Here is a 26,008-nt window from a genome sequence, read left to right as displayed (position 1 = left end):
CAGATTCAGTTTCTTAACTAAAATTGCCCTTGCAAACAGCAAAGTGTTGAATGTGTGCTTTTGAATAAACCTTTAATATTCAATTCATAGTTTTTTTGTTTTAGGGTTCACAGTGAAGGGTCCGTCAGGTCCTCTGGTTGTTCCTCTGGGAGGTTCAGTTCTTCTGCCCTGTTCTGTTGATTCACTCTCATCACTGAAGGATCTGGAGGTGGAATGGAAAAGATCAGACTCAGATACTCTGGTTCATTTGTATCAAGATGGAGATATTAGACCAGAAGTCCAGCATGAGGATTATCATGATCGAGCTCATTTCTTCACTGAGAGATTTAAACATGGAAATTTCTCTCTCCTGTTGAAGAATGTGAGACCAGAAGATGAAGGTCAATACACATGTACAGTTCACAGTGGACAAGAGTCTGGTGAAACTGTGGTGGAGATTAAAGCTGTTGGTGAGGTTTTATAATACAAGTTTATGCGTAATTATTAATACGATTTTTGAAATTGTAATTTTTTTTTTCATGATCCTGCCTCGCCTTGTTATGCTTTTTTATTGTCCCATGTATTTTTTGTGGAAGTGCATGTGCATGGCTTGTTTTGACATACCATGCACTCTCCGGTCTCGTCTCTGTTCCCACCTTCTTGTTTCCTCATTAATTATCTTATAATGGTTTCATGCCCCTCACCTCTTCTCTATTTAATGCCCTTGTGTTTTCTGTCTTGTGCTGGTTCATTTTGCTTTGTACTCCGTGGAAGACGTTGCATCATTTTCATGCGCTGATAAGGTATATTCTTCTTGTGAAGTCGAGTAAGTCTAGTTTATATCAAGTGTTGTTTTAGTCTAGTCCAGTGAGTTTATTATTTCCTGTTTAGTTGCTTTATTACCATCACCCTGTTCCTGGTTGTTTTACCCCCTCGTGGGTTTTTTGCATTGTGTTTGTCTAATTAAAGTCATTGTTTCCCACCATCTTTCTGTCTGCGCCTGGGTTCCCTTCAGCGCTCTTGACCTTTTTTTGTATAATTAAAAAATGACTGTATTCTAATTTACATATTCTTTCAGAGCGTCTTACTGTGTCTGGATCAGATAAGTCTTTATCAGCTTATGTGGGTGAAGACGTGACTCTAGACTGCTCTGTGGACTCTCACATCCAACCTGAAGACATTGAAGAGGTTTCATGGAAGAAAACGGATAAAGATGAACACATACTGGTTCTGCTCTATCAAAACCACAAGATTCATCCAGAAGCATCAGACGCGCAATACAGACACAGAGTTGAGTTCTTCAATGATGAAATCCACAGAGGAAACTTCTCTCTCAGACTGAAGAGAGTCAGAACTGAAGATAAAGGAGAATACATGTGTCAAGTGTTTGCTGGACGATTCTCAGACAACACAACTGTTATACTAAAACAACTGGGTGAGAAAAACACAACCGTTAAAAGTAAAACAAACTCATTTTTAAATAGTTGTTTAATGGAGTTGTGAGTGTGTCAAGCTCTGAAATGAATATATATATATATATATATATATATGTATATATAGTGCACGTTTTGCTGTGGTGCGTTCTGTTTTCATTACTTAAGAAACAACGCCAATTACTACACAAAGTATGCACTTACTGTGAGATACAAGTTACGGTACACCTTGCCCGGCCATTCAAAGACAACAGTGATTTTCCATCCGCGTAAACACAGGCTAGACTGACGGGTTTCAATGTTTGTGTGCATTTTTCTCATCCGTTTCAGCGCCTCATGCATGCAGAAGTTTTTTCGGCCACTGAACAGCACCTGACATTATCTTGAAAACATTCACAATCAAATCTCTTGGAAAACCGACCATCTGTCTCTTACTATATGCAATGTAAGCATAGAACACATGTTTAAATAGCTTGAAGGGTTTCTCTGACTCTATGATGAGAAATGAGGGTTCAGTCAGTGGAGGAAGGAGGATTGACAGTGTGATATGATCGCTTTCCCCTCATCACACCCAGTTTAAGCGTGTAACTTCGAAGTTGTTTGGGGTTTTATGACTAAAAATGTGATTTATAAATACAAGGAATTTGTTTTGGTGACAGGAGCATCCAGTACACAGAATCAGCAACAACAGTACACAGAGACCATAACACAGTAGAAAACAGTACACAGATGATTTAAATAAGGGCCTATGGGTATAAAAAATTAGGAAATACAATACAATGAACATAAGGGCAGGGGAGCACCAATGATCTTTTCAGAAGTGCGAATCGTCCTCTGTAGTCTTCTGATGTCTGACTTTGTGGCTGAGCCAAACCAGACAGGGAGGGATGTGCAGAGGACAGACTGCTGAGTAAAACTGTTTTAATAGAGTTTGTGGTAGGTTGAACTTCTTCAGCTGATGTAAGAAGTACAACCTCTGCTGGGCTTTTTTTAGCAATGGAGCCAATGTGATTGTCCCACTTCAGGTCCTGAGAGATGGTGGTGCACAGGAACCTGAATGACTCCACTGCTGCCACTGTGCTGTTCATGATGCTGAGAGGGGGAGTGCAGGGGGGTTTCTCCTGAAGTCCAGAATCGTCTTCACTGTTTTAAGCGTGTTCAGCTCCAAGTTGTTATGACTGCACCAGACAGACAGCTGCTCGACCTCCTGTCTGTAAGCAGATTCATCACCATGGTGATCCACTGACAGATTGAGCCAGGAACATTTACATTTAGTCATTTAGCAGACGCTTTTATCCAAAGCGACTTACAAGTGGGGTAGATAATGGAAGCAATTAGGACAGCATAAGTACAACAAAAGCATAAGTGCAATCAAAAAGAAGACTAGTCTCATATAGCCTAACACAGTATACGGAACCATTCATTCATACATTTTTTTTTTTAAGAGTAGAGTAGAGAAGAAAAGAGTCAGAACAGATCAGTCAGATGTTGGCGGAAGAGATGTGTTTTCAGGCGTTTCTTAAAGATGGCTACAGAATCTGCAGATCTTGTAGCAGTGGGCAGATCATTCCACATAGGTGGAACAGATCCGGAGAAGGTGCGCGAGAGAGATTTTTTACCTTTATGGGATGGCACCACTACGCTTTGCAGAGCGTAGGGATCTGGCGGGTACATACGTCTGCATTAGCGATTTAAGATAAGGTGGTGCCGAACCAGTAGTGGTCTTGTAGGCCAGGAGCAAAGTCTTGAATTTGATGCGAGCAACTACGGGAAGCCAATGTAGCTTAATGAGTAGAGGAGTGACGTGTGCTCTCTTTGGTTCATTAAAGATAACTCTTGCCGCAGCATTCGGCTGGCAAGCTGAGATGCGTGCAGAGACAGTCGGATCGTCAGGGCGAAAAGACACGCAGAGTTGAGTATCATCCGCATAGCAGTGATAGGAAAAGCCATGTTTCCTAATGACAGAGCCAAGGGATGTCATGTATACAGAGAATAGCAACGGACCAAGCACTGAGCCCTGAGGCACACCTGTGTCGAGATGATGGGACTCCGACACCTCACCTCTCCGAGATACTCTAAAGGACCTACCCGAGAGGTAAGACCTGAACCATTGTAGCACCATTCCAGAGACCCCCATTGCCTTGAGGGTGGACAGGATGATGTGATGGTTACAGATAGGAACAGATAGCTGGGTTAACTTTGTCTGGAGCAGTGATGACATGATGGTGTTGAAAGCCGAGCTGAAGACCACAAACAGGATCCTTACATAGGTCCTTGGTCTATCCAGATGTTTCAGGACAAAATGCAGCCCCATGTTAACTGCAATCTCAACAGATCTGTTTGCTCTTGTCCAGTTAGGGTTCTGTGATGTCCTTCAGATAAGACAATACCAGTCTCTCGAATGACTTCATGACCACAGATGTGAGAGTGATGGATCTGTAGTCATTCAGTCCTGTGATTTGAGGTTTCTTTGGAATGGGTATTATGGTGGAGCGCTTGAAACAGGAAAGAAACATGCACTGCACCTGGAGCACTTCCGACTACAATGTTAAATAAAACGTCTGAATAATCAAAAACCGGTAAAAGATCAGATGGTTTGTGGTGCCCAATGTTCAGCAGTTCATATCTTGAGAAAATCTTGGATAGAAATTAAACCATTGCGACTATGTAAAACTAATAAATAATATCGCAAAGCTCTGCTAGCACTATGCAAAAGCACATAGAGAAAAATAGCTCTTTATAAAAAGATGCAGCTGTAAGAAAGCAGAAAGTATATATTTTTTCAATTACTGCCTGTTAGTTGAGTTTGTGACAAAACATTTTGCAGTGTTTACACAGAGTTTATTACTGCAAAATATAATTCATTCAAATAGAAGTTTAATTTGTTTCAAAAAGTATGTTGATTTTAAAATGCCCACATTTTTGCATTTTGTGTTTTTAGGATGAATACAATATTATTCCCCCCCCATACATTTCATTATTGAGGATTTCTTTAAAAAAAATCTAATGGATCTAATGACATGTTTTACAAAATTGTGCTCTCTGTGTGAATACGGTGTGATGTATTGACATTTAGTTTGTGTAAAATTTATTTCTGCACTTATGACATTCGTAAGACAACATTCATTATATCTAGTGTGTGTTTTTGTGTGTGTTACAGGTTTCTCTTCTTTACACATAATGGTGTTGATTCTCTGTATTTTCGCATGTGGATCTGCTCTTCTGTTCTTCTCTCTTATCTACTGCAGACCACAAACAGGTTTGTTTACATGAAACATTCTCCACTTCAGTGAGTTACAAGTCATTTGTTTTGACAAAAAAGACACCTGAGACAATTTGACTACTAAAGTCCACAGTTCTAAATCTACAGTCCTAATGAACAATTAAACACATGAAACATTTCCGTGATTATTATGTAAAAATAGATGTTATTTTCCAAACTATTTTTTCATTAAAATGAAATGACATCTCTTGCAGGGCTCCATCTGGAAGGTTATTATTGGGTTCCTCTGGGAGCTTCAGCGGTTCTGCCGTGTTTCAATAACAAATACTTACCAGCAGATGTAAAGAAGGTGAAATGGAGTAAATCCGGTTTAAAGGATCCATTGTGTGTATTTGAAGATGGAGAGGTTCAGCATCCAGCAAGTTTTTCTGATAGAGCAAATTTCCTCTGTGGTGACTTCACACTTGGAAATTTCTCTCTCCTGTTGAAGAATGTGAGAACTGAAGATAAGGGACGATACACATGTACAGTTCACAGTGGACACAGATCTGTGTTGTCAGTCAGTGTAAATTTGGAATATTATGAAGATGGTAAGTCTGCAGATATTTAAACAGCTCTTTCTGTAACTTAAAGAACATGAGTATTCACTGTGGGGATCCAGACAGTAAAACAAATTTAATTTTGTCTACTTATAAATGTTGCCGTATACAGCACTGTAGTATGAAAGAGTGAAATGTGAGTTTGTATGTTTGGACAGTAGATGTTTTCTCTGTTGTCATCTTGTGATGTTGTTGAGATGAGGATGTGTTTGTGTGTGCTTATGTTGGATATCTGAAAGTTAAACTGAACCAGTGAAGAAGTTGATCTGACCCTGAGCAGCCTTCATTTGACTGAAAAAGCTTTAATCTTTGCGATAATTTTCATATAAGCACATTTGCTCGAAGTTCTGTAACAAATCTCAATCTTTCTCTAAATTGTAGAGTAGCAGATGCTTCAATAAGGATGATATTGTTCAGTATATACAGCAGTGTTAACATCATATTGTCAGAGGAGTAAACATTATTGTGTAATATTTTTATTTTATTTTAAATGATCTTACATTGAATGTCTTTTTCAGGTTCAGATGTCAGAGTGGATTATTCATGGAGTATGGTTGTTCCTCTGGGAGCTTCAGTACTTTTGCCCTGTGTTAATGACAAACCCTTAACAGCAGAAGGACTGAAGGTGGAATGGAAAAAATCTGACTCTGAAAGTCCAATGTTTGTTTATCAAGACGAGAGATCCAAGAGTTATTCTGGCAGAGCTCATTTCTCCACTGACGACATTAAACATGGAATTTTCTCTCTCCTGTTGAAGAATGTGACAGCTCAAGATGAAGGAGAATACACATGTGAAGTCTACAGGGGAAAATGTAATGTGTTGTCTGTCACCACAACATTGGAACTGAGACTACTAGGTAAGCCACAGATAAATATGGAATAGATTATTGTTGGTTCAATAAATACATGAGTTGAATTTATTTTGTGTTTGTCTATGTGTGCATTGTGGTTCTCAGTTTGATAGGAGAAAGTTTTTGGTTGTACGGTTATACTGTTATAATTGTTGGGTAGGTTTTGGACCTGCTATTGGTTATTTTTCCTTTTCTCATTTTGAGTGGTTATTCAGTGTGGGGGTACGCTTTAGTTCACCTGCGGCTGATGTTGTCAATGGGATCATTGGAGTTGTTCTTGTGATTCAGTGGGTGTTGCAGTCCGTAGCGGAGATTGATAACACCTGGGCGTGCCGTTTTCTCTCCAAATAAAAAGAACGTCTTTCTTTCCCTCGAGAGCCCCCGACCTCCCATGCATAGTTTTTGTTACGCTGCTTCTTTGACGGTTTTTGTTTTGGATTTTTAATTGTTTATAAAATAAATGTGTTAAATGTTTAGCCAAAATTCTGCATATTCTCTTTTATTTTGTCACAATCTTTTTATTAATTCATAGCATCTCCATGTTGAAAAAAACAGTATGGGTTAGTTATGTTTTGATGCTGGTTTGTGCTGGTTTAAGCTTGTCGTGTGCTTGTTTAAGATGAACCTAAACTGGTCATGTACTGGTCCTTAGCTGGTTTAAGACTGTTCCACACCAGCTGAAACCAGTTTAGGACCAAATGTAGTGGATTCAATGAATTCAAATATTATTTAACACTTTTCTTCATTAAATATGTAAAAATTATCATGAGCTTTGATCACAATTATAAGTCATACGTTCTCCACCACCCTTTCCTCAACTCCATAAAGAGAATTTGAGCAGCTTTCTTGGAAGCTCTTCTCTTGTTGTGGTATCCAGATGTCACAATGAATCGCTCTTTTATTTCCATCTGATGCACAGATCTTATGGCAGATGATGCTTGCTCTGTATGGAAGATCACAGTGGTTCCATCAAGTGAAATTGAAAAAACTGGTTCCATCTTTGATTTCACTTACAAACATACAAAGCACTCAAAATGGAGATGTAATTGTAATGCAATTCCCTTACTAAACAAACATTGTATTTACATTCTTTTAACTACTATGATTTATACACAATTTCGGAATATTATTTAACGTCTTTCTGTGTATCGTATGAAGCTGTGTGAGTATGTCTGATTTTACAGGTGCTTAGTGCTTAATTTCTGATAAATCAGATACAGTGAATTTATAAAAAAACTATACAATTCAATGTCACATTGTCTAAGAATTTATTCAATTTAAAACTAAATGGCACCTTTAATCACGTCATAACATATTTTGTGTGCGTGCGTGAGCGCATGTAACACAAATGAACCAACATCAGTCTTGCTACTCATGATGCATCTAGATTTGATCTTCTGTTTAGGTGTTTAGACTACATTTAACCAATTTGTATTAACCAATTAACCAATGTTATTATTTATGATTATCTTTCTAGACAGAGTTCTTCGTCTTCAGATGTTTCTGGTTGTTTGTCCAAATCTCATCATGTTTTTTGCTTTTGTCTTCTGGGGTGTTTCTGAAGGTCAGTGTTTATAATCTTCATATCTCTTAATCTGTTTCACATCACTGGGTAATACTTTTGAAACATTGTTCAACAGTGTTCAACCTTAATTTTGTCATTCTGTTAATGTTTTATGTAATGTGAAGTATTTCCATACTTGTAACATTTTTGTTTTGTTTATACATCAGCGAATTGTTATTGTGTGTGTTTGTGTTTCAGGATCTGTGTATGAGACAGTCTTCTCCTGTGCTCTTTATGTTCTTAGACCTCTCATGCTGCTTTTTGTGGCTCCATATAAAGAACAGTTTAAAGGTATGATTCACTTCTTTATCAGGAAAGATCAAATAAATTATGAAATCCAGATAATCTTTGTCAGTGGTTTTCCACTGACTTTTTTAAATAAAATTCTGAGTAAATTAGAATGTCAATTTCAATGCTTTTTGGCCTTACATGATATAATTTTTTAATCATGACATATTTTATCATCTTTTACAGGCACAATCAAAACACTTTTAAATTGGAGTTTGAATACATATTATATTTCTTTCACAACTGTTCTTTATTCAGGTAAGCGAATGCAAATACCACTTAGTAATTATTATCATGTTTTTGTGGATGTTTTAAGTGTCATTTGCAGTAGCCCTATAGTCGAAATGTTCTGTAAAATACAGGAACACAATATGTTTCTTCGTCAGACTCGGGCTCAAACTGGTAAGGTCAAATCCCCTCAATGTCTATCTATCTATACACATATCCAACCACCTGTAAACCGTAATCTAGCAATGATGGTATGCATTACATTTGCAACAAATGAATGTCAACAACTTTTAATAAAAAATAAACAAACCACAAAACAAAAGTAAAATACCAGCAGCTCCCTTGCGGTCGACTGCCGGCCAGACAAACATAATACAACATAACATAAAATCCAGGCCTGGTCCTCTCTCGTCCTACACTCCTATAACTCGTACTTTTATGCTTCCGATCTCGATGCCGGTACAACACACAGCTCACTCTCATTATCACTTGCGTCACGGCCTCACGTCGTTCTCTCACAGCTCTCGTTACGAAGCGTTTGACCAATCACAGCAGACTACACCATCAAACCAATCACATGACACTAGTCTAGCGGATAGGAGGGGATTAGACGGATGAATCACAGAACGAATCATTTGAGAGTCAATCAAAAAGTAAGGTTATTATAACTGCTATAATTACGACATAATAGTATTTTTACACCTTCTGTGTACATAAACGTGTTGTTGGAAACTCCATAAACCAAAGTAAGACCTTAAAAATCACATGTTACTTACTCTTTAAATTTGTGTTATGATTTGTAATCCCGGTGTATACATATATTTTAGCTGTGCTGATGTTATTTATATTTTCCAGTTCTTATCAAACCTGCATTGGAGAAAAGTCTGAATTACTCTGCATTTGATAGAGTCATGACAATTGTGCTTTTTATAATAGTGCTTCTTTTATGCCTCGCCTACATCATTTACAGTAAGTATGTTTCTGTGATACCTTACATTACACCAGTTTGTCGTAATTATGTAGTAACTATGTCGTACATTTTGTAGTAATTTAAAACACATGTTATAAAATCATGCTTTATTAAATGAAATTGTCTATGTTTGAAACAATATAAAGGCACTAATAAAATTGTCACACAATTTCTTTCGTAGCAACATACTGTTGGTGATCATAGACAGTGAATGGCACAGTAAAAACATAAAATTTAATACGGTGTCCTAACTTTTTCATATGAACTTACCGGTAACACATGAATTTAAATAATAGTGTTTCTCTTTGATGAAGCTGATATTGATAAAAAAATGCTTCTTACCATGTTTTCCTATATGTATTGACATTAATTCACAACACTTTAATACTTTAATACACATTATTGTTGTGTTTTTCTGATACAGCGTTGTGTGAAATCTCTGGGAAAATCAGTGATCAGCTAAGAGCTATATTTGGTCTTGTGGCTGCTGTACTCTTTTATGTTCTACCATCATTACAATTCGTCCTTCTTTTCTTCACATTCGCATCAGCAAGAGGAGGTGAGATCACCTTTATTAACAATTAATTCATCATGAGAAAAACAAAGAAGGAAAAAAGAATCTTTAAAATCAAATCAATTGAAAAAACGGTCCTGAAGATAATTTAGAGATTCAGAACTCATGGTGATTCTAAAGCCAAATATCTTTTCATAACACTAAAGTATAATATGAAAAGCATGAATGATTCACTAGAAGTTGCAAATTAAAAAGTAAATTGAATTAAGTTTGAAATGTAAGTTAGGTAGGGTCTATTTACGACACACAAACGTTTAGATGAACAGAACGTCATCTTTTACAATCTTACGTTTTTTTTTTCTGCAATACTACGTTTATCATCATTCGATTATCAATAGATTAATATCAACCTGTCTACACAATGGATGTGACCGGTGCGACATGACACCACACATGGCTTTTTCTAATGGGATTGTCATGCCACGGCGAATTTTATTGTGTTTTGTCGTGTCACTATGTAGTAGAGTAGACGGGTCGAGACCGTGGTTCGTAATTGTGAATTAGCGCCAGCTGTGCGCACACCGGGCTCGAATCACGTAGGAGATGGGAGCATATAAAAGGAACTAGCGACCGGACCGTCGAAGAGAGAGGACCGGGCCCGAACTTGTGTTTGTATTTATGTTTATGTTATTGTGTTTTGTTCGCCGGCGGTCGTCCGTGAGGGGCCGCCGGCTGTTATTACTTTATTAAATGTTTTAAATGTTTGCCGGTTCCCGCCTCCTTCCTTCCTTTTATTGAGATTTGTTACACACATCCTGTATCATCCAGTGTGGACACCGTCTAAGACAGTCCAAGGAAAATTTTAAGAGAAGTGTGTAAAATTGTCCATTTAGAACTCATCAAATTAATTTATTCTCTTAATTTATGTGAAGGAAAATTATTTCCATTAGGTTAAACTCTTACTCTTACCAGCCACAACATTAAATCACTGTAGCATTAAGTTTTTCAGCAATTTGAGCTACAGTACAGTAGTTCTTCTGTGTGATCGGTCCATTCGGGCTAGACTTCACTACTAATGTACATCAATAACACCCAGGGCACTCATGAGCCTGTCATCGGTTCACCGGTTGTCCTTTCTTGCACCACTTTTGACAGGTACTAGCAATCCTAAGAGCACACAAGACTTACTGTTTTGGATGATCTGACCCCAATTAAAAATCACATTAATCTTACTTATTTCCCCTGCTTGCCTTATTTCTACTGGCTGCCTAATATATCCCACCCGGACAGGACAGGTGCTGTTATAACCATGTAATCAATGTTATTCATCTCACCTGTCAGAAACCACAATTACTCCTGTCCACTCTTGAAAACGTCTACAATGGGTAGGTGTGGCTCAGAACTGAAACATGAAGCCTAGTCTGACAAACTCAGCCTGAGTCTTACTTGTTACCAGCAGGTGAGACCGGCAGCTGGTGAGGCGTACGCCTGCGAAACAGAGACGTTCATAACACTCATGTAGATACTCTACCTTCCCAAACAATTTTCCAGGCCATGTACACCAATCAATGCAATGGTGTTCTCTGATGGACGTGGTCTCTTTCAGCAGGACAAATATGCTCCTGCCGCACTACATATATTGTTCAGGAATGGTTTGAGAAACATTATGTATGCAAATATGGAATGTGACGTATCAACAAATATGATCCATTGAAGTCCAATCTCGTAACTGTCAGGACATAAAGGACCTGCAGCTAATGGCATGGTGTCAGATACCACAAGACACGTTCAGAGGTCTTGAAAAAGTCATGCCTGGACACATCCGAGTTCCTCCGGCAAACCAGGAGTATATAGATGATATTATGTAGGTGTTATAATGTTGTGACTGACAGTTTATGGTTTAAACATTTAACTCCTAATCCTGTATAAGATTATTGGCCTGTCAAGTGAAATTTGCCCTCTCAATTGATGTTGCTTTTTGTCCAAGTGATTCTATTATATTCAGTTTTGTGTTATTACTGTAAATACAATATAAGTGATCCTCTTGCATTTAAACTGATGTGTCATCTGTGTGTCTGCCAGTAAAATGTATTTTAATAGAATTGCTCTGCTGTTGTCAGGTTCCTTCATTGTTGCACTTTTACCTGTCATAACATCAGCGACCAGATACAATTGGAATATTGTGTGTGGGGACGATTTGGGTTGTAAGTGTGTGAATTTTTATCTGATCCCTGTTATAAATTCAGAAATAGTTACTTGATTATATATTAAATTGCATGTGTCATTAGCCTTCATGAATCTTTGACTTTGGATGTTGCGTTCAATAAAACTAGAAATATTTCCAGCTCCAGTATTTCAGCATGATCATATATGTTCATTTGCTTTGGACATGTGTTAGATAATGATTTTAAAGGGTCTTTTCTTCATATTGTTGAAGTTTAACTCCGTTAATGTTTTTTTGTTTTTCAGGTTCACCTTTGGTCATGAGATCAATGTGGATGATTTTAATGTGTTTCATGAATTCAGTGCTGATCTATTTCTACATCGTAGCACTGCAAAATGAGAAAGGTGAGATCATGCTTTTAAAACGTTAGGAACAAACAACTTTATACAGTAGCTTAACATTCTCCACATTTGTCTCTTGTTTAAAACAAGTGGCAAAATAAATCGATTTTAGATGTAATAATGAAGGTGATGGTATTGTTTTATTTCTCTGTGTACAGATTGTATTGGATGGGCCTGTACGATTGGATTTCTACAACTAATATGGACGGCTTGGAATTGTTTATACTCATTTCAGGATTGGGGTACAGTATTAACAATCTGCTTTGGTCTCCTCTGTATATTGTTTTATCGATTATCAGCTCTCTTTATTGTCTACAAAACCCTTATGGTTTTTACATCTTGTTAAAATATTAATCATTTGCTCTCATTGTGCTCTCCTTCACCAAGGAATCTGTTGCAGGAGACATTTTCTACGTGTGTGTTTGTGTGTAAATGTTAGTGTTAATGCTTTGACTACCACTCAACTTTTGAGGACATGAAATGTACAATTGTGAAAGTATTCACTCTCCATTCATTGCACAAAACAGTGTTCTATATGAAATTATTGCAGTATTTTTCATCAGTCAAGTTTTGTTTATTCTGGATTGCATTATTTCCATTTTAATGACGCAATCCCAAATCACTAAAGCAAGAGAAAAAAACAGAAACATAAGACAACTACATTGAGATTAAACAAAAATAAAAAAATAATTTGGGTGTAAAATTTGGGTTGCTCTAACTAGATTGCGTTGGTCATCACGAGAATGAGATATTCCATCGTGTTTTAAATACTGTGTATGCATTGTTAGTAAATCACCTGCAGAAATGTCCATTCCCATCAGTGCTTTTTGAAATTGCGCTCTCTCGATATTTTACCACTAGAGTGAGATGAGGAGGACTGTGGGCTTGTGTTTTTTTTTGAAGACAAGACATGCTAATGTGTTCTGGATCAGCTAAAGAGACTAGTTATGTTGTCTGGAAAACCGCTCATTAAAGCGTTTCAGCAGTCAAGTCTAAATATAACATAAGCGTAGACGAGGAGCTGCGTATTATACTAAAACAGGAATCAGTCTTATTATTCTGATATAATAAAGCATAAACCTGCAGATAGAGTATCTATGAAGCTTCAAAAAGGATGATGTACAATTATCACAAACTAACTCCATGTATGAATTTTAATGGCGTACAAAACGCTTTGATGAAAACAATGTAAATTCGTGAAAGTATGTAAGTGTAGCAAAATAAGCAGTTTCTAGGCCTGTACTAATTCCCACACGTGTGGTTTTCACTCGCAAGAAATGAATACTCTATATACAGTAAGTATATAATAGACAATATAATATATAATAAATTTTCCCTTGCATAAAGCTTTATTCATCTAAAGATGAAGTGATAAAAAAAGTGGGTATTGGGATCAGCCCTCAGGAAGATCTCTCATGAGTAAAAGTGTTCACGTGTGAACAAGTAAACATTCAACAACCACAGAAGTCAGGCTCTGTCTATTGTCATTGTAGGAACAAGACTGTGATTTGTATTTGAAGGCAGTCAAACATTGTAATTTTAATGATGACATCAAATCGTGTTCGTTTACAGGTTTCAGCCGTATTACCATCGTGTATGTGTTTGGATCAGTCGGTGTTATTTTAATCAGCGCTGTTGGACTGATGACTGAGCTGACACTGAAAACTCGTGAGTAAACGCAACACTTTATACTGTACTTTATTTTATATATTTTTATTTATGTAGTATTTAGTTAAACTAGAAGAACATATTTTCACACCTTATAAGATCCAATCTAAATTATAATAAACTGTCAATATACAGATAAAAGTATGTGGACATCCACCTTACAACTAAAACAGGTTTGACTATTTCAGTCATTTGGGGACAAATGTATGTTCTAGAAAATGCGCATGTGCTACATGTTCCTTTGTGTGGATGGGAGTAAATCCCTGCGACCATGTTTATTTCTTGGCACACTCCATTGGCGTTCTGTAGTGCCGTTCCTGTAATCGTTCGCGAGTCCGACTCGTGACCAGAAGGTTGCAGGTTCGATTCTCAGGGCCGGGGGGTAACAACTGAGGTGCCCTTGAGCGAGGCACCTTAGCGCTTATTGCTCCCCAGGCGCTGCAGTGATAGCTGCCCATTGCTCCGGGTGTACATGTGTTCACCACTTGCTGTGTGTGTGTTCACTACCCACGGTTTTTTGAGATGTACCTACATGTATTTAAAATTAGGCCCCATATTTAAGAAACCATTTCAGCTTCAAGACAGGATTATGGACGCTGTGCAAACTAGCATCTTATAAAAATCCTAATGTGCAAGAATGTAGAGGTAAGATAAACAATATGTGTTTAAATTAAGCGTGTACCCTTGTTGCATTGGTAACTTATAAGAAGTTTGAACTGTATAGTAAAAGTCAAAACGACATTGGTGCATAATGCTTTATATTGTAAGTGTTTAATCTTGATTTGTAGACGCACGGTTCGCACGGTTCCCTAATGTGTCATTAAAGCAGCGTGAGTGGAACCGAACTGAACAACTTCTGCTTTAGTGACATATTTAGTCGTCCATCTTATGAAAGTAAAAGTAAAAGTGACCTGTTTGTCAGGTATGGTGACCCAAACCCGAAATGTGACCTCTGCTTCTAACCCAGCACAGGGACATAACAATGAAATGAACAGTTTTGCCAATTATGTGTTTTAGGTGTGTTGCTGTGTTAAGAGTTTTGGAAAAGTGTTTGGAGAAATGAAAAAATGGTCATAGCAATTGTAGAAAACTGTTAAAGATAGTGAAGAAATTGTGTCCAGTCTAATACATTTTCATTGTTATTTTCAGTTAATGGAGAAGGTCTAGTGGGGGATCTGAGGATCATCGTGTTCTCCTCTGAAAGTCTCCTCACTGTATCTGTGCTGATTATGATTATTCTCACACCCTGTGAGTACAAACTGAACTTCTTCCGTTCTTCTTATATTTGTGTTTTGAGTAAGTGATCTTTATGGCCCTATACGTATCTTCATTTTACACATTAGTCCTTTTAGAAAATAAATATTTTGTTGAAGATTTAGTTGAAGTGTCTTAAGTCAAACATGAGGATTCATGTACACTGATAAAAAAAATTCAGACGAGTGTCATCGACGGGTTTATTACCCTTTTCCACTGGCTGCAATTGGGTTCTTCCCTTACCCCGCATTCCCTGACAGACGAGTAACTGTTTTATTAAATATTTTTCTGATTGTGGGCAATCAGAACAAACATAAAAACAAATGTTTGTGAATTTGTTTTTATTCAGTAGCTGGTGTTTGTGTTAGAGCAGATGTACAAACACGCAGTTTCTGTCAATCTCATTTTTATCTTGACTATATATAGAATGCAATTGCATACTTTGTTTATTCGAAGAGTCTTTAGTTTGATCACATGTATAAAAGACAGATGCAAGCACGATGGACTTCTTGCATGTATGCTCCAGACATACATATAGATTACATATAGTTTTTGGAATATATATTTACTATGGGCTGTTGCTTAATGTAAAACCTAATCGTAATGTCAAAAGTTTCAAAAGTAAAAGGCCCAATTCATAATGTAAGAGCATCATGATAAATGAAATGGTGTTTCACTGTGGTGGGCAATATTTTCCTCACTACTGTTCATTTCATTGGCTGTACAAAGTTTTAATAAGAATACACCTTTACAAAACTGTTCCAAAGCATGATGTGTGTTTATTGTAAATGTTTATCGTGTACGGCAGGTAATTACCACGAGATTCCAGCAATGTGTAAGAAAGCTGCAACTTCTGAATGAGTCCAGAAGGAATCAGTGCTCTCAGGTTAGTGTCATATGTAAGATTGCACATAATATATGAACATATTTTCATAATTAAAAGATTTTCAGAAGCAGAGAGAGTGCATTAAACAGTGGGTCTCAGTCCTGATCTTGGAGTACCAAAGCAGTGCACATTCTGGATGTCTAACTTCTTTAACACAAACCAATCCAATTCTGCTATGCAACCTGTCTTGTTTTTGCTTGACTCTCATTCTAAATAAGAATATTCATACTTCCCTTCTATAAACAGTAGTATGCAAAAGCATTCAATGAGTCAAACTGGTGATAACTACTGGTATTTTTTTACATAATAATGTAATAACACTTGTTACAAGTAAAGAAAGAGATATAAAATCATGAAGTATTTTTAGATAAGGAGTACATCTGTGCAGTTCTGGAAACTCCATGTGAAGGACGGAGTGGCTGTTTTGCATGTTGTTGTTTATATTTGTCTTGTTTCAAACTCAGACTACAACAGAATCTCCAGCCGCTGAATCAAACCAGTAACAAGAATCTCATGAAATGATCCTCTAAAGAACAAACAAGAGACTGATAGAAGTTAAGAAGAAACTCACAAACATGAAAGATGATCATCTACTAGATCTAGTATCACTAACACACTGATTATTGAAAACTCTTATGATGGACAAAACATTTGTACTGAGAGTCATTATCCGTATGCATGATATCAAATGCTTGACCTCCTTAAACCTAGAAAAAAACGGTTATAACTAAACATGACATACTAGGTTATATGAAGTTCAGAGCACTTTTATCAGGCTCCTACATTTACTTTCAACAATACCAGTTATTTCAGACTGTGCAGAGGTTTTTACAGTGTATCTGTTTTTATGATAACTCTGACACTTACAGACCTGTTGGACAGCTGAAGTTGGTTTTAAAGGGGTCATATGGCTCGAATACATGTTATTCTGTGTCTTTCATGTATTATAAGATCTCCCTGCAAGTATTAGACACTATTGCAAATATTTAAGTGTCAGAACAAAAGATGCATTCCATCTAAAAGCAAAAGCTCACCCAGACCTCCCTGAAACGTCTCGTGTAACCACACCCCCACAAATTTACATCAGTTCGTGGTATAAGGTGGGTGTACTTGTCAGTACAACTGCTTTTGAACCTGATGTTCCGAATATGGTAAGAGGCATCACATTTCCGTCACACGCTTGCAGTATTCAACCAATCACTACGCACTGGTTAACTGGCCAATCATAGCACACCTCGCTTTTCAGCGCGAAGTGCTTTGTAAAAAATCTGCGTGTTTCAGAGAGGCGGGGCAAAGAGGAAATACAAACATGCACAGTATCGTGGTTTTAAACATAGATCTAATACAATGTGCATACACAATGTAATACAAATGATAATATTGGATTTTAGCCGTGTCATACAGCCCCTTTAATTGTACATTAATCTAAACAAACGCTATGGTTGCGGCAGCTCTCGGCAAATGCTACTGTTGCGCGGCACAAATTTAGCTGTCCCGTCTGTCCAACCCTTAGCTAACATAAAGTGGTGGATCACTGGTGGCAAAGTCGGCGGTTCAGTTACCGTGAGTGACTTCCTGATGGATGCTCCCCACTTCCGTTTAGTATTTGTCTCTATGTTTCAAACATTAATATTCACATTTAATGATGGAAATACACACTTTTTAAACGTATTTTGCATGAACTGTATGTATTTAAGTGTATGTTTAGCATTGTAGCTCTATAAATAAAGGAATGTTTAACAGGACATCAGCTGTATCGCTACACGACATACCAAAACCCAGATAATCCACTCTGCATGGCCGTGGATGATGTGCTTGAGTACTGTACAGTATATGTATTTTGTTTAGTGATTGTTTTCAATATAAATCAAATTGGGTATATATAGAACATGGATATAGTAAAGAAAACTGTATTTAATATATGATTGTTATATAATTGCTCAACTTTATCAAATTTAAGACAATTCACTGTAAATCATAATTATTTTATTTAATACAAATTATATTAATTGAAACAGAACTAAATAAGTCCCCTTGTACCGGAAGTTGCGATCGTTTTTACTTGGAACAGAATTTCTATTGAGAAAAATAGTGGGGATTGCTTTCATCTTTCTCTGTGATTTAATTTAATGTATAAAAACAGCCGTTGCATATTGAAATGGAACTGACTGAAGACTGAGAGTTGAAGGGGAGGAGTTAACGGATGAAGCGCCAACATACGTCACCTAAAACAGATCATTACAGGAGGGTAGTGCATTTTCAGATTTCAACTAAAGATTTTGAGGACTCATTGTCCTTTTTTATTTCATTTGGACTTTTATAATTATAAAATATCGGAGGCCATACTCAAGGTACTAATGCTTGCCTACAGGGGTATAACTGGATCTGCACTGGCTTATTTTCACATACTCCTGCACTCCTACACCCCATCAAGATCCCTGCATTCATAAAACCAGCGGCGTCTTGTATTGCCTTCCCATAAGGGCAGTAAATCGCTTTCCCTCCACTGTATTACTATAGGCCTGTATCTGGTCTATTTTTGCTGTCAGCCACTGTGCTCTTTGAATCGAAATAGGCCTACCGGAAAATAATCGAAAGTAAAGTCTAGAGGCTTATATACTGTAGCCCAGTGGTTTACAATCCTGAGCCTGGGAACCCACCTCTACACATTTTGAATGTCTCCCTTATCTATCACACCTGATTCAAGTCATCAGCTCATTAAGTGAGAAATCCATGAATTGAACTAACTGTGTCATATAAAAGAGATATACAAAATGTGAAGAGTGGTGGGTCCCCAGCCTCAGGGTTGAAACGGCTGAAGCCTGTATTACAATCACTTTTAATGAATCTGTATTAGTATTTACTTTTTTATTGACTTTTAAGTGCTGTTAAAAATGGACATTCATTTCTAAGCAGGCATTCTATGTTGCTTTCTACTTTAATTTTGTAGTTTGTATGGGACTACATGTAAGTGAAGAATCACTCTTTTTCTGGTGGATGGAGAGCTCGGGTCTCGTCCAGGTTCTTCAGTTAATCAGTGAGAGTGTTTACAGTGCCCTCTGTTGGTAAAATGGCTTGCCACGACATACGATTGCTCTGGCTTTTTTTAGGCTGTATTTGAATGTAAATTTACCTTTATGTAATTGTAACTTTATGGAGTTATAACTGCTTTATCTGATCTTCGGTTGAGTTTATGCCCGCATTTGTTTCGTCCCCTCTTTCAAAGTATGTATCCGCAAAACAGTGGGAACAGAAGTCTATTGTTGTTTTTTACTTCTAATACATTATGATTCCTCATATTGATCCACATTGTGATTGTTTAGTTTGCGTGTTCTCATAGAACATATTTATTTAACTCTCTGTATTTCATCCTTTTAATAATTCTTGATGACCTGACTCGATCCATCATGACAAAGTGAAACAAATAAAGCAAAACTGAAAGTAAAAGTCCGACGACTTCCAAACATGAACGCCCGTCTGAAGAAGAACTCTGTTCTTGCAATAATACATTGATATGTCAGCCTTGTTTGTTTTGTCTAATTCTGTATATTTAAAGATGTATTTTACCAGCTGTGTTTTTATGTCAATACTGCTGCTGATCGCTGATGGTGAGTAGCCTTGTTTTATTTATACAAGTTTGCATATGTAACGGAGGCCAGCTCGTGACGAGCTGTTCAGTGTCCTCCCTCCCCGACTAAAAGAGACGAACAGACGCTACAGACAGCGGTCTTTAGCATCCTCGTTAGACCGCCCGTCTCCCGAGGACCGACGCTGGTTCGGGCGAGTAGAACCGGTTACACAGACAAAATACACTGACGCCTCCTTGTACGCTGGATGGTAGCAAAAGACGACTATACACACAGAAAAGTGAATGGAGGAAGAGAGTGTTTTTCTGGGTAAAACGCCCAATAACGTTTTCATTTCTCAAATAATTTCAATGCTTTACTATTTACGTGGAGTAGGTTACACTAATGTTTTGGCTCCAGTTATGGTTAGAAATTATTTTTTGTAATACGGTATGGTTAAAGGTCCGTGTATCATCTGATCTTTTGATTATTCCAGTCAATACAACAAACGGGAAAAGAATATTTCGATATTTCGTTTTTCCGTTTTTCTGTATGTACAATTTTTTTTTAAAAACGACGGTTTTCTTCTAATTTCATCTTAAAACGGGAAATCCAATAAATACACAAACCAAAACGAAATAACGACCCGAATTACTGTTTTTTCATTTTGGGCTAATTTCGCACGGACTTTTGCGCGCGCAAGCTTTGCGCATGCGTGTTATGTGAGCGCGGCATCACGCTCTTCACAAATGCGATCATTCAGTTATAATTTACAATGTCTTTAGCTGTACATGTTTCATATTCATGAAATGTTTATAAATAATGTGACATATCACGAGATGTGGGAAAAATAGGCCATAGAAACAGTAAGCCTAATGCAAGCAAAATCTGCATAAAGGAAATTATTCCATTGATAGGCATTTGACTGCAATCATTTGGCAGTTTACTAGGTTAATTTAGGTAAAACTGATGTTATGTAATAGTGCAAATGACACATAAAAACCTCACAGCTTCAACACAAACTGAACAATTTTGTGAATTACTCTATAGCAGAACTGTAGTTTTTGCTGGGGGAACCTAATGAATTCTGTTGAGTGACGTTACGGAGGGAGGGGCTGTTCGCGTCACATTACTTATAAATGACAACCGTAATGTATGGATTTACACTTTTGCTGCGGCTAGCAATTGCTGTGGCTAACACTTAAATGTCACATATTAAATCAATAATGCTGACAATCTTCGACTGCATAAGCTCTGGAAAGTATTGTATGTGAACGTTAGGCATTGTCCAATATTATATTTTTTAAATATTTTCCACCGTCATGTCGTCCTCTCACAGTGTGACTCTTTTAACGGCAGTGAAAAGTACAAACGAAGCATATGTAAATGCATCCATTTCGAGTTTCGCAAGATCGCATGGACTTGATCCCGGTACTTCACCCTAACCCACATACTAACCCTAACCTAACTCTAACCATATAAACTACATATGATTGTTAAACTTGCTAAAAAAACAGAGTTGCGTGATGACGTCAGACTGGGAACACCAAGGATTTAGTGAGAGCCGATCCCGAAGGCGACTGTGCATTGCGCAAAGCGTGCGCGCGCAGAAGACTTGCGATATAAGCGATTTGGTTTATTAATTTACTGGATTTCCCGTTTCAAGCTGAAATAAGAAGATAAACGTCGTTTTCACGAAAAAATGTGCATAAAGAAAAACGAAAAAACGAAATATCGACAGTTTTTTTTCTTTCCCGGTTGTTGTATTGAATTGAATTATCAAATGATCAGATGATACTCAAGCTTATCAAACGTTAATTTCAGGCTTATTAAGTTGCTTTATAATTTTGTAATTGTACACATCGCTATTTTAATACTGTAGCAAACCCTTTAGTTAGAGAATCACTTATAGAAAACGACACGTATTACATTACATTACATTAACAGTTACATTTACATTTATGCATTTGGCAGACGCTTTTATCTAAAGCAAGGCAAGGCAAGGCAAGTTAATTTATATAGCACATTTCATACACAAGTGAATTCAAAGTGCTATACATAAAATGATTGACAGAAAGAAATAAAATGTATCTTTAAAGTGCAAATGATTTAAGATCACAAAAACTTTAGATTTTTAAGAAACAGTAAAACAGCAATACAATTGATTAAAAAAATTTAAAGAATAAGAGCAAAATAAAAATAAATTAGAAATAGAAGTGCAGTTGATGTTAACCAGCACAGTGCTCAGGTTGTGAATGCACAGATAAACAAGTGTGTTTTTAATCTGGATTTAAAAGTAGCTTCTGTTGATGAACATCTGATGTCTTCTGGAAGCAGATTCCAGCGTAATGACTAAACGCTGACTCGCCCTGTTTTGAGTGAACCCTTGTTATCTCTAACTGACTTGATCCTGTCGATCTGAGAAGTATCTTTGGTTTATATTCAATGAGCATATCTGAGATGTATTTAGGTCCGAGACCATTAAGTGATTTATAGACAATTAATAATACTTTGAAGTTGATTCTGAATTTAACTGGTAACCAGTTTAAGGACCTGAGGATTGGAGTGATACGCTCAGATTTTTTGGTTCTGGTCAGAATCCTGGCAGCAGCGTTCTGTATGAGCTGCAGCTGTCTGATGGTCTTTTTGGGAAGACCTGTAAGGAGTCCATTACAGTAATCCACCCTGCTGGTGATGAAAGCATGAACTAGTTTCTCTAAATCTTGGCTTGAGACAAAACATCTGATTCTGTTTTTATTTAACTGAAGGAAGTTTTGACACATTCAGCTGTTAATTTCATCAATGCATTGGCAAAGAGAGTCAATAGGCCTGTAGTCATTGGGTGAGAGGGCTGGATAGATCTGAGTGTCATCTGCATAGCTGTGGTAGGCAATTTGGTACTTTTTGATTATTTGGCCAAGTGGGAGCATATACAAATTGAAGAGGAGCGGAGCAAGAATTGAGCCCTGTGGAACACCACAAGTCATGGGTGTCCAGTCAGATTTATGGTTGCCTATGTTCACATAGTAACCTCTCCCTTTAAGGTATGACCCAAACCATTTAAGTACCAATCTAGAAATCCCTGGAATATCATTCATTATCTTTATGAGCACTGTCTCTGTGCTATGATGCTGACGGAAGCCAGACTGATAATTGTCCAGGTAGCCATTTAAGTTCAAGAATTTGGTCAGCTGATTGAAGACAACCTTTTCAATGATCTTGCCTATAAAAGGAAGATTTGATATTGGTCTGTAGTTAGATTTTTTGGTTTTGTCTAGATTGCCCTTTTTTAGAAGAGGTTTGACACATGCATTTTTTAGGGACTCTGGGAAAGTTCCTGAGAGCAGTGAGGTATTAACTATTTTTAGGAGATCTGCTTCCAAACAGTTAAACACTCTTTTGAAAAAGGATGTGGAAAGTGTGTCAAGGCTGCAAGTTGATGCCTTAAGATGCTGTACCGTTTCCTCCAGGGTTTTGAGATCAATTGTCTGAAATTCAGACAAAGTAACTAATTTCTGATGTACTGAAGTCAGACTGACCTGACTGGCGCATGGAGCTTTGGCAATTTCCATTCTGATATTACTGATCTTTTGAAGGAAAAATGTTGCAAACTCATTGCATTTGTCATCAGACATTTCCCTCGGAACTTGACTAGGGGGATTTGTTAGTCTCTCTACAGTAGCAAAAAGGGTGCGAGTGTTATTTATGTGGAGTTAATAATGTTAGAGAAAAAAGTTTGTCTAGCTTTGCCTAAGTCAACATTGAATCCATGCAGACTGTCTTTCTAGATGTTATAGTGAACTTCAAGTTTGGTTTTTCGCCACATACGCTCTGCTTCTCTGCATGTTCTTTTCATGCTTTGTACTTCTGGTGTGTTTCTGCAGGGTGTTACGCCTGCCAGTTATTGCCTTGACATTTACTGGAGCAATGGCATCGATAGCATTTTTGACTTTTGCATTAAAGCTATCGAGGAGAACATCCATAGAGTCTGAAAGATATACTCGGTGACAAAGACATAGCATTCAAAAATAGCTCACTGGTGTTCTCATTTATGAATCTCTTTTCTATAGAGACGGGTCTATCTTCAGTGGCAGGAATGATTGATATATCAAAGAAAATACAGAAATGATCAGACAGTGCCACATCTCTAATAATAGTGGATGAAATGTTTAGACCTTTTCTAATGAGCAGATCCAGAATGTGTCCACGATTGTGTTTGGGACCGTGCACATGCTGGATCAGATCAAAAGTGTTTAAAACATTTAAAAGTTCATTTGCAGTGTTGTTTTCTGTCTTGTCTACATGAATATTAAAATCTCCAGCAATAACAAAGCAGTCACATTCTGAGGAAATAGCTGATAGCAGTTCTGAAAAATCATCAACAAAGACTGGGGAGTATTTAGGAGGTCTGTAAATAATTGTACACAGAATGCGTGGTGCACCTTTTAAAGCAATACTCAAGTATTCAAAGAACAGGTAGTCACCAAGTAAAACAACAACCGTTGCAGTCAAAGAGATCTTTAAATAGAGCAGCTATTCCTCCACCTCTCCTAACAGCTCTGCAAACATTTATAAAAGTAAAGTTTGGGGGGGCAGATTCATTGAGGATTGTAGCACTACAACTATCATCTAACCAAGTTTCATTTAGAAACATGAAGTCCAGTTTGTTACTGGTGATGAGGTCATTGACCAAAAAGGATTTGTTTTTTAGTGAACGGATGTTTAAAAGTGCTAGTTGAATAGTAACTGTTTTAAGTTTTTTACCCCTGTCATTCTCAGAGTGACGTCTAAAAGGTATTAGATTAGATAGCTTTGCCATACGACTGGAAAGGGCCTTAGTTTTGCGTTCACTTATCAGGACAGATATAGGGAAAACTAAAGGAACACTGGGTTCCCACTTGTTCTGTAAATATTTGAGATTGTTGCTGTTATCATAGCAGGGACCCAATTCATATTAGTTACCAGTGCTCTGGTAACTGATATGATAACCCACAACCTTGTGTTGTGCTCTTATCACTAAGCTACAGGAAAGCAGGGTTCGGAGTAAACCAGAATATTTGGGAAAATGTATCACCTTTATTGAAACATTGTTCAGGTAATTAACAAACTGTAAGATATATGCATCAGGTTCTATCACCCACAGTTTTGTATGACTTGTATGACAAATGCAGTTATGACTTGCGGCACAACACTACACTCTAGCGGTTACTCAAAGTACTGCATCCCACAAACTTCCCCATAGGAGTTGTAAACACTGCACTCGATTCACACAGTGATTGAAGTTGACTTGCTCCACGCTCCCTACATACAACATAGAACCATAGTAACCTCCGCATACAAACAGTTCTCCACGTCCATAGACATTTAGACAAGAATTATCAGCGTGTCCACGCGTGTCTATAGGTCCTTTTTACAATGACGTCACTTGCAGTTTTTATACATTTACAGTATGATATTTATAAATAGTCTCCATGGAACATGATCTTTACTTAATATCCCAATTATTTTTCGCATAAAAGAAAAATCTTAAATTTACACCCGTACCTTTTATTTTGGGCGATTTCTAAAAATTAATAAGTTTCTTATTCACATAATGGTTTATCTATTTTCTATAATGCAAGCTATTCAAAAATAAAAACTTGAATGTACGGCATTTTCTTAATGAAGTAATAAGCCATGTTTTGGTGAAGATTTATATCTAGATGTCCCTGGGCTCCTTAAACCTGAATAACACAGCTTCTCTATCATAGAGAAATACACTCACCTAAAGGATTATTAGGAACACCTATTCAATTTCTCATTAATGCAATTATGGTGGTGGTGTAATGGTGTGGGGGATGTTTTCTTGGCACACTTTAGGCCTCTTAGTGTCATTTGGGCATCGTTTAAATGCCATGGCCTACCTCAGCATTGTTTCTGACCATGTCCATCCCTTTATGACCACCATGTACCCATCCTCTGATGGCTACTTCCAGCAGGATAATGCACCATGTCACAAAGCTCCAATCATTTCGAATTGGTTTCTTGAACATGACAATGAGTTCACTGTACTAAAATGGCCCCCAAAGTCACCAGATCTCAACCCAATAGAGCATCTTTGGGATGTGGTGGAACGGGAGCAAATCTCCATCAACTGCAAGATGCTATCCTATCAATATGGGCCAACATGTCTAAAGAATGCTTTCAGCACCTTGTTGAATCAATGCCACGTAGAATTAAGGCAGTTCTGAAGGCGAAAGGGGGTCAAACACAATATTAGTATGGTGTTCCTAATAATCCTTTAGGTGAGTGTATGTGCCTAGTGCCCTATAGGTCAGTATAGACTCAGAGGATATCCACAAGACCAGAGTGCACCATCTGGGAAAGGCGCCAAAGTTAATGAATACATGGCACTGAGAGGGGGACCGACCATTCACAACA

At 37.4% G+C, this 26,008-nt stretch overlaps 1 protein-coding gene across 2 annotated transcripts in view; it reads left to right on the top strand.

Moving 5' to 3' along the window:
• Window positions 1-26,008, top strand: part of LOC130426665 (uncharacterized) — a 29,701-nt gene that overhangs the window by 3,067 nt on the left and 626 nt on the right. Inside the window, exons 2-18 of one of the 2 annotated variants that reach the window (XM_056753554.1) lie at window positions 105-449; window positions 1,058-1,414; window positions 4,573-4,671; window positions 4,890-5,225; window positions 5,753-6,091; window positions 7,563-7,649; window positions 7,848-7,940; window positions 8,124-8,195; window positions 9,021-9,134; window positions 9,560-9,694; window positions 11,770-11,853; window positions 12,119-12,217; window positions 12,373-12,456; window positions 13,787-13,882; window positions 15,032-15,130; window positions 15,945-16,022; window positions 16,487-17,746. In XM_056753554.1, coding sequence (XP_056609532.1) covers window positions 105-449; window positions 1,058-1,414; window positions 4,573-4,671; window positions 4,890-5,225; window positions 5,753-6,091; window positions 7,563-7,649; window positions 7,848-7,940; window positions 8,124-8,195; window positions 9,021-9,134; window positions 9,560-9,694; window positions 11,770-11,853; window positions 12,119-12,217; window positions 12,373-12,456; window positions 13,787-13,882; window positions 15,032-15,130; window positions 15,945-15,997 — 2,492 coding nt within the window. In that variant the 3' untranslated portion in view covers window positions 15,998-16,022; window positions 16,487-17,746. Of the gene's footprint in view, window positions 1-104; window positions 450-1,057; window positions 1,415-4,572; window positions 4,672-4,889; window positions 5,226-5,752; window positions 6,092-7,562; window positions 7,650-7,847; window positions 7,941-8,123; window positions 8,196-9,020; window positions 9,135-9,559; window positions 9,695-11,769; window positions 11,854-12,118; window positions 12,218-12,372; window positions 12,457-13,786; window positions 13,883-15,031; window positions 15,131-15,944; window positions 16,023-16,486; window positions 17,747-26,008 lie in introns of those variants that run through there. The other variant, XM_056753555.1, reaches the window with a different exon arrangement.

The sequence above is a fragment of the Triplophysa dalaica genome, chromosome 7 (genome assembly GCF_015846415.1).
Source record: "Triplophysa dalaica isolate WHDGS20190420 chromosome 7, ASM1584641v1, whole genome shotgun sequence".
Classification (NCBI taxonomy): domain Eukaryota; kingdom Metazoa; phylum Chordata; class Actinopteri; order Cypriniformes; family Nemacheilidae; genus Triplophysa; species Triplophysa dalaica.
Note: the sequence above shows the minus strand (reverse complement) of the source record. Positions and strands in the feature narration are given on the sequence as shown.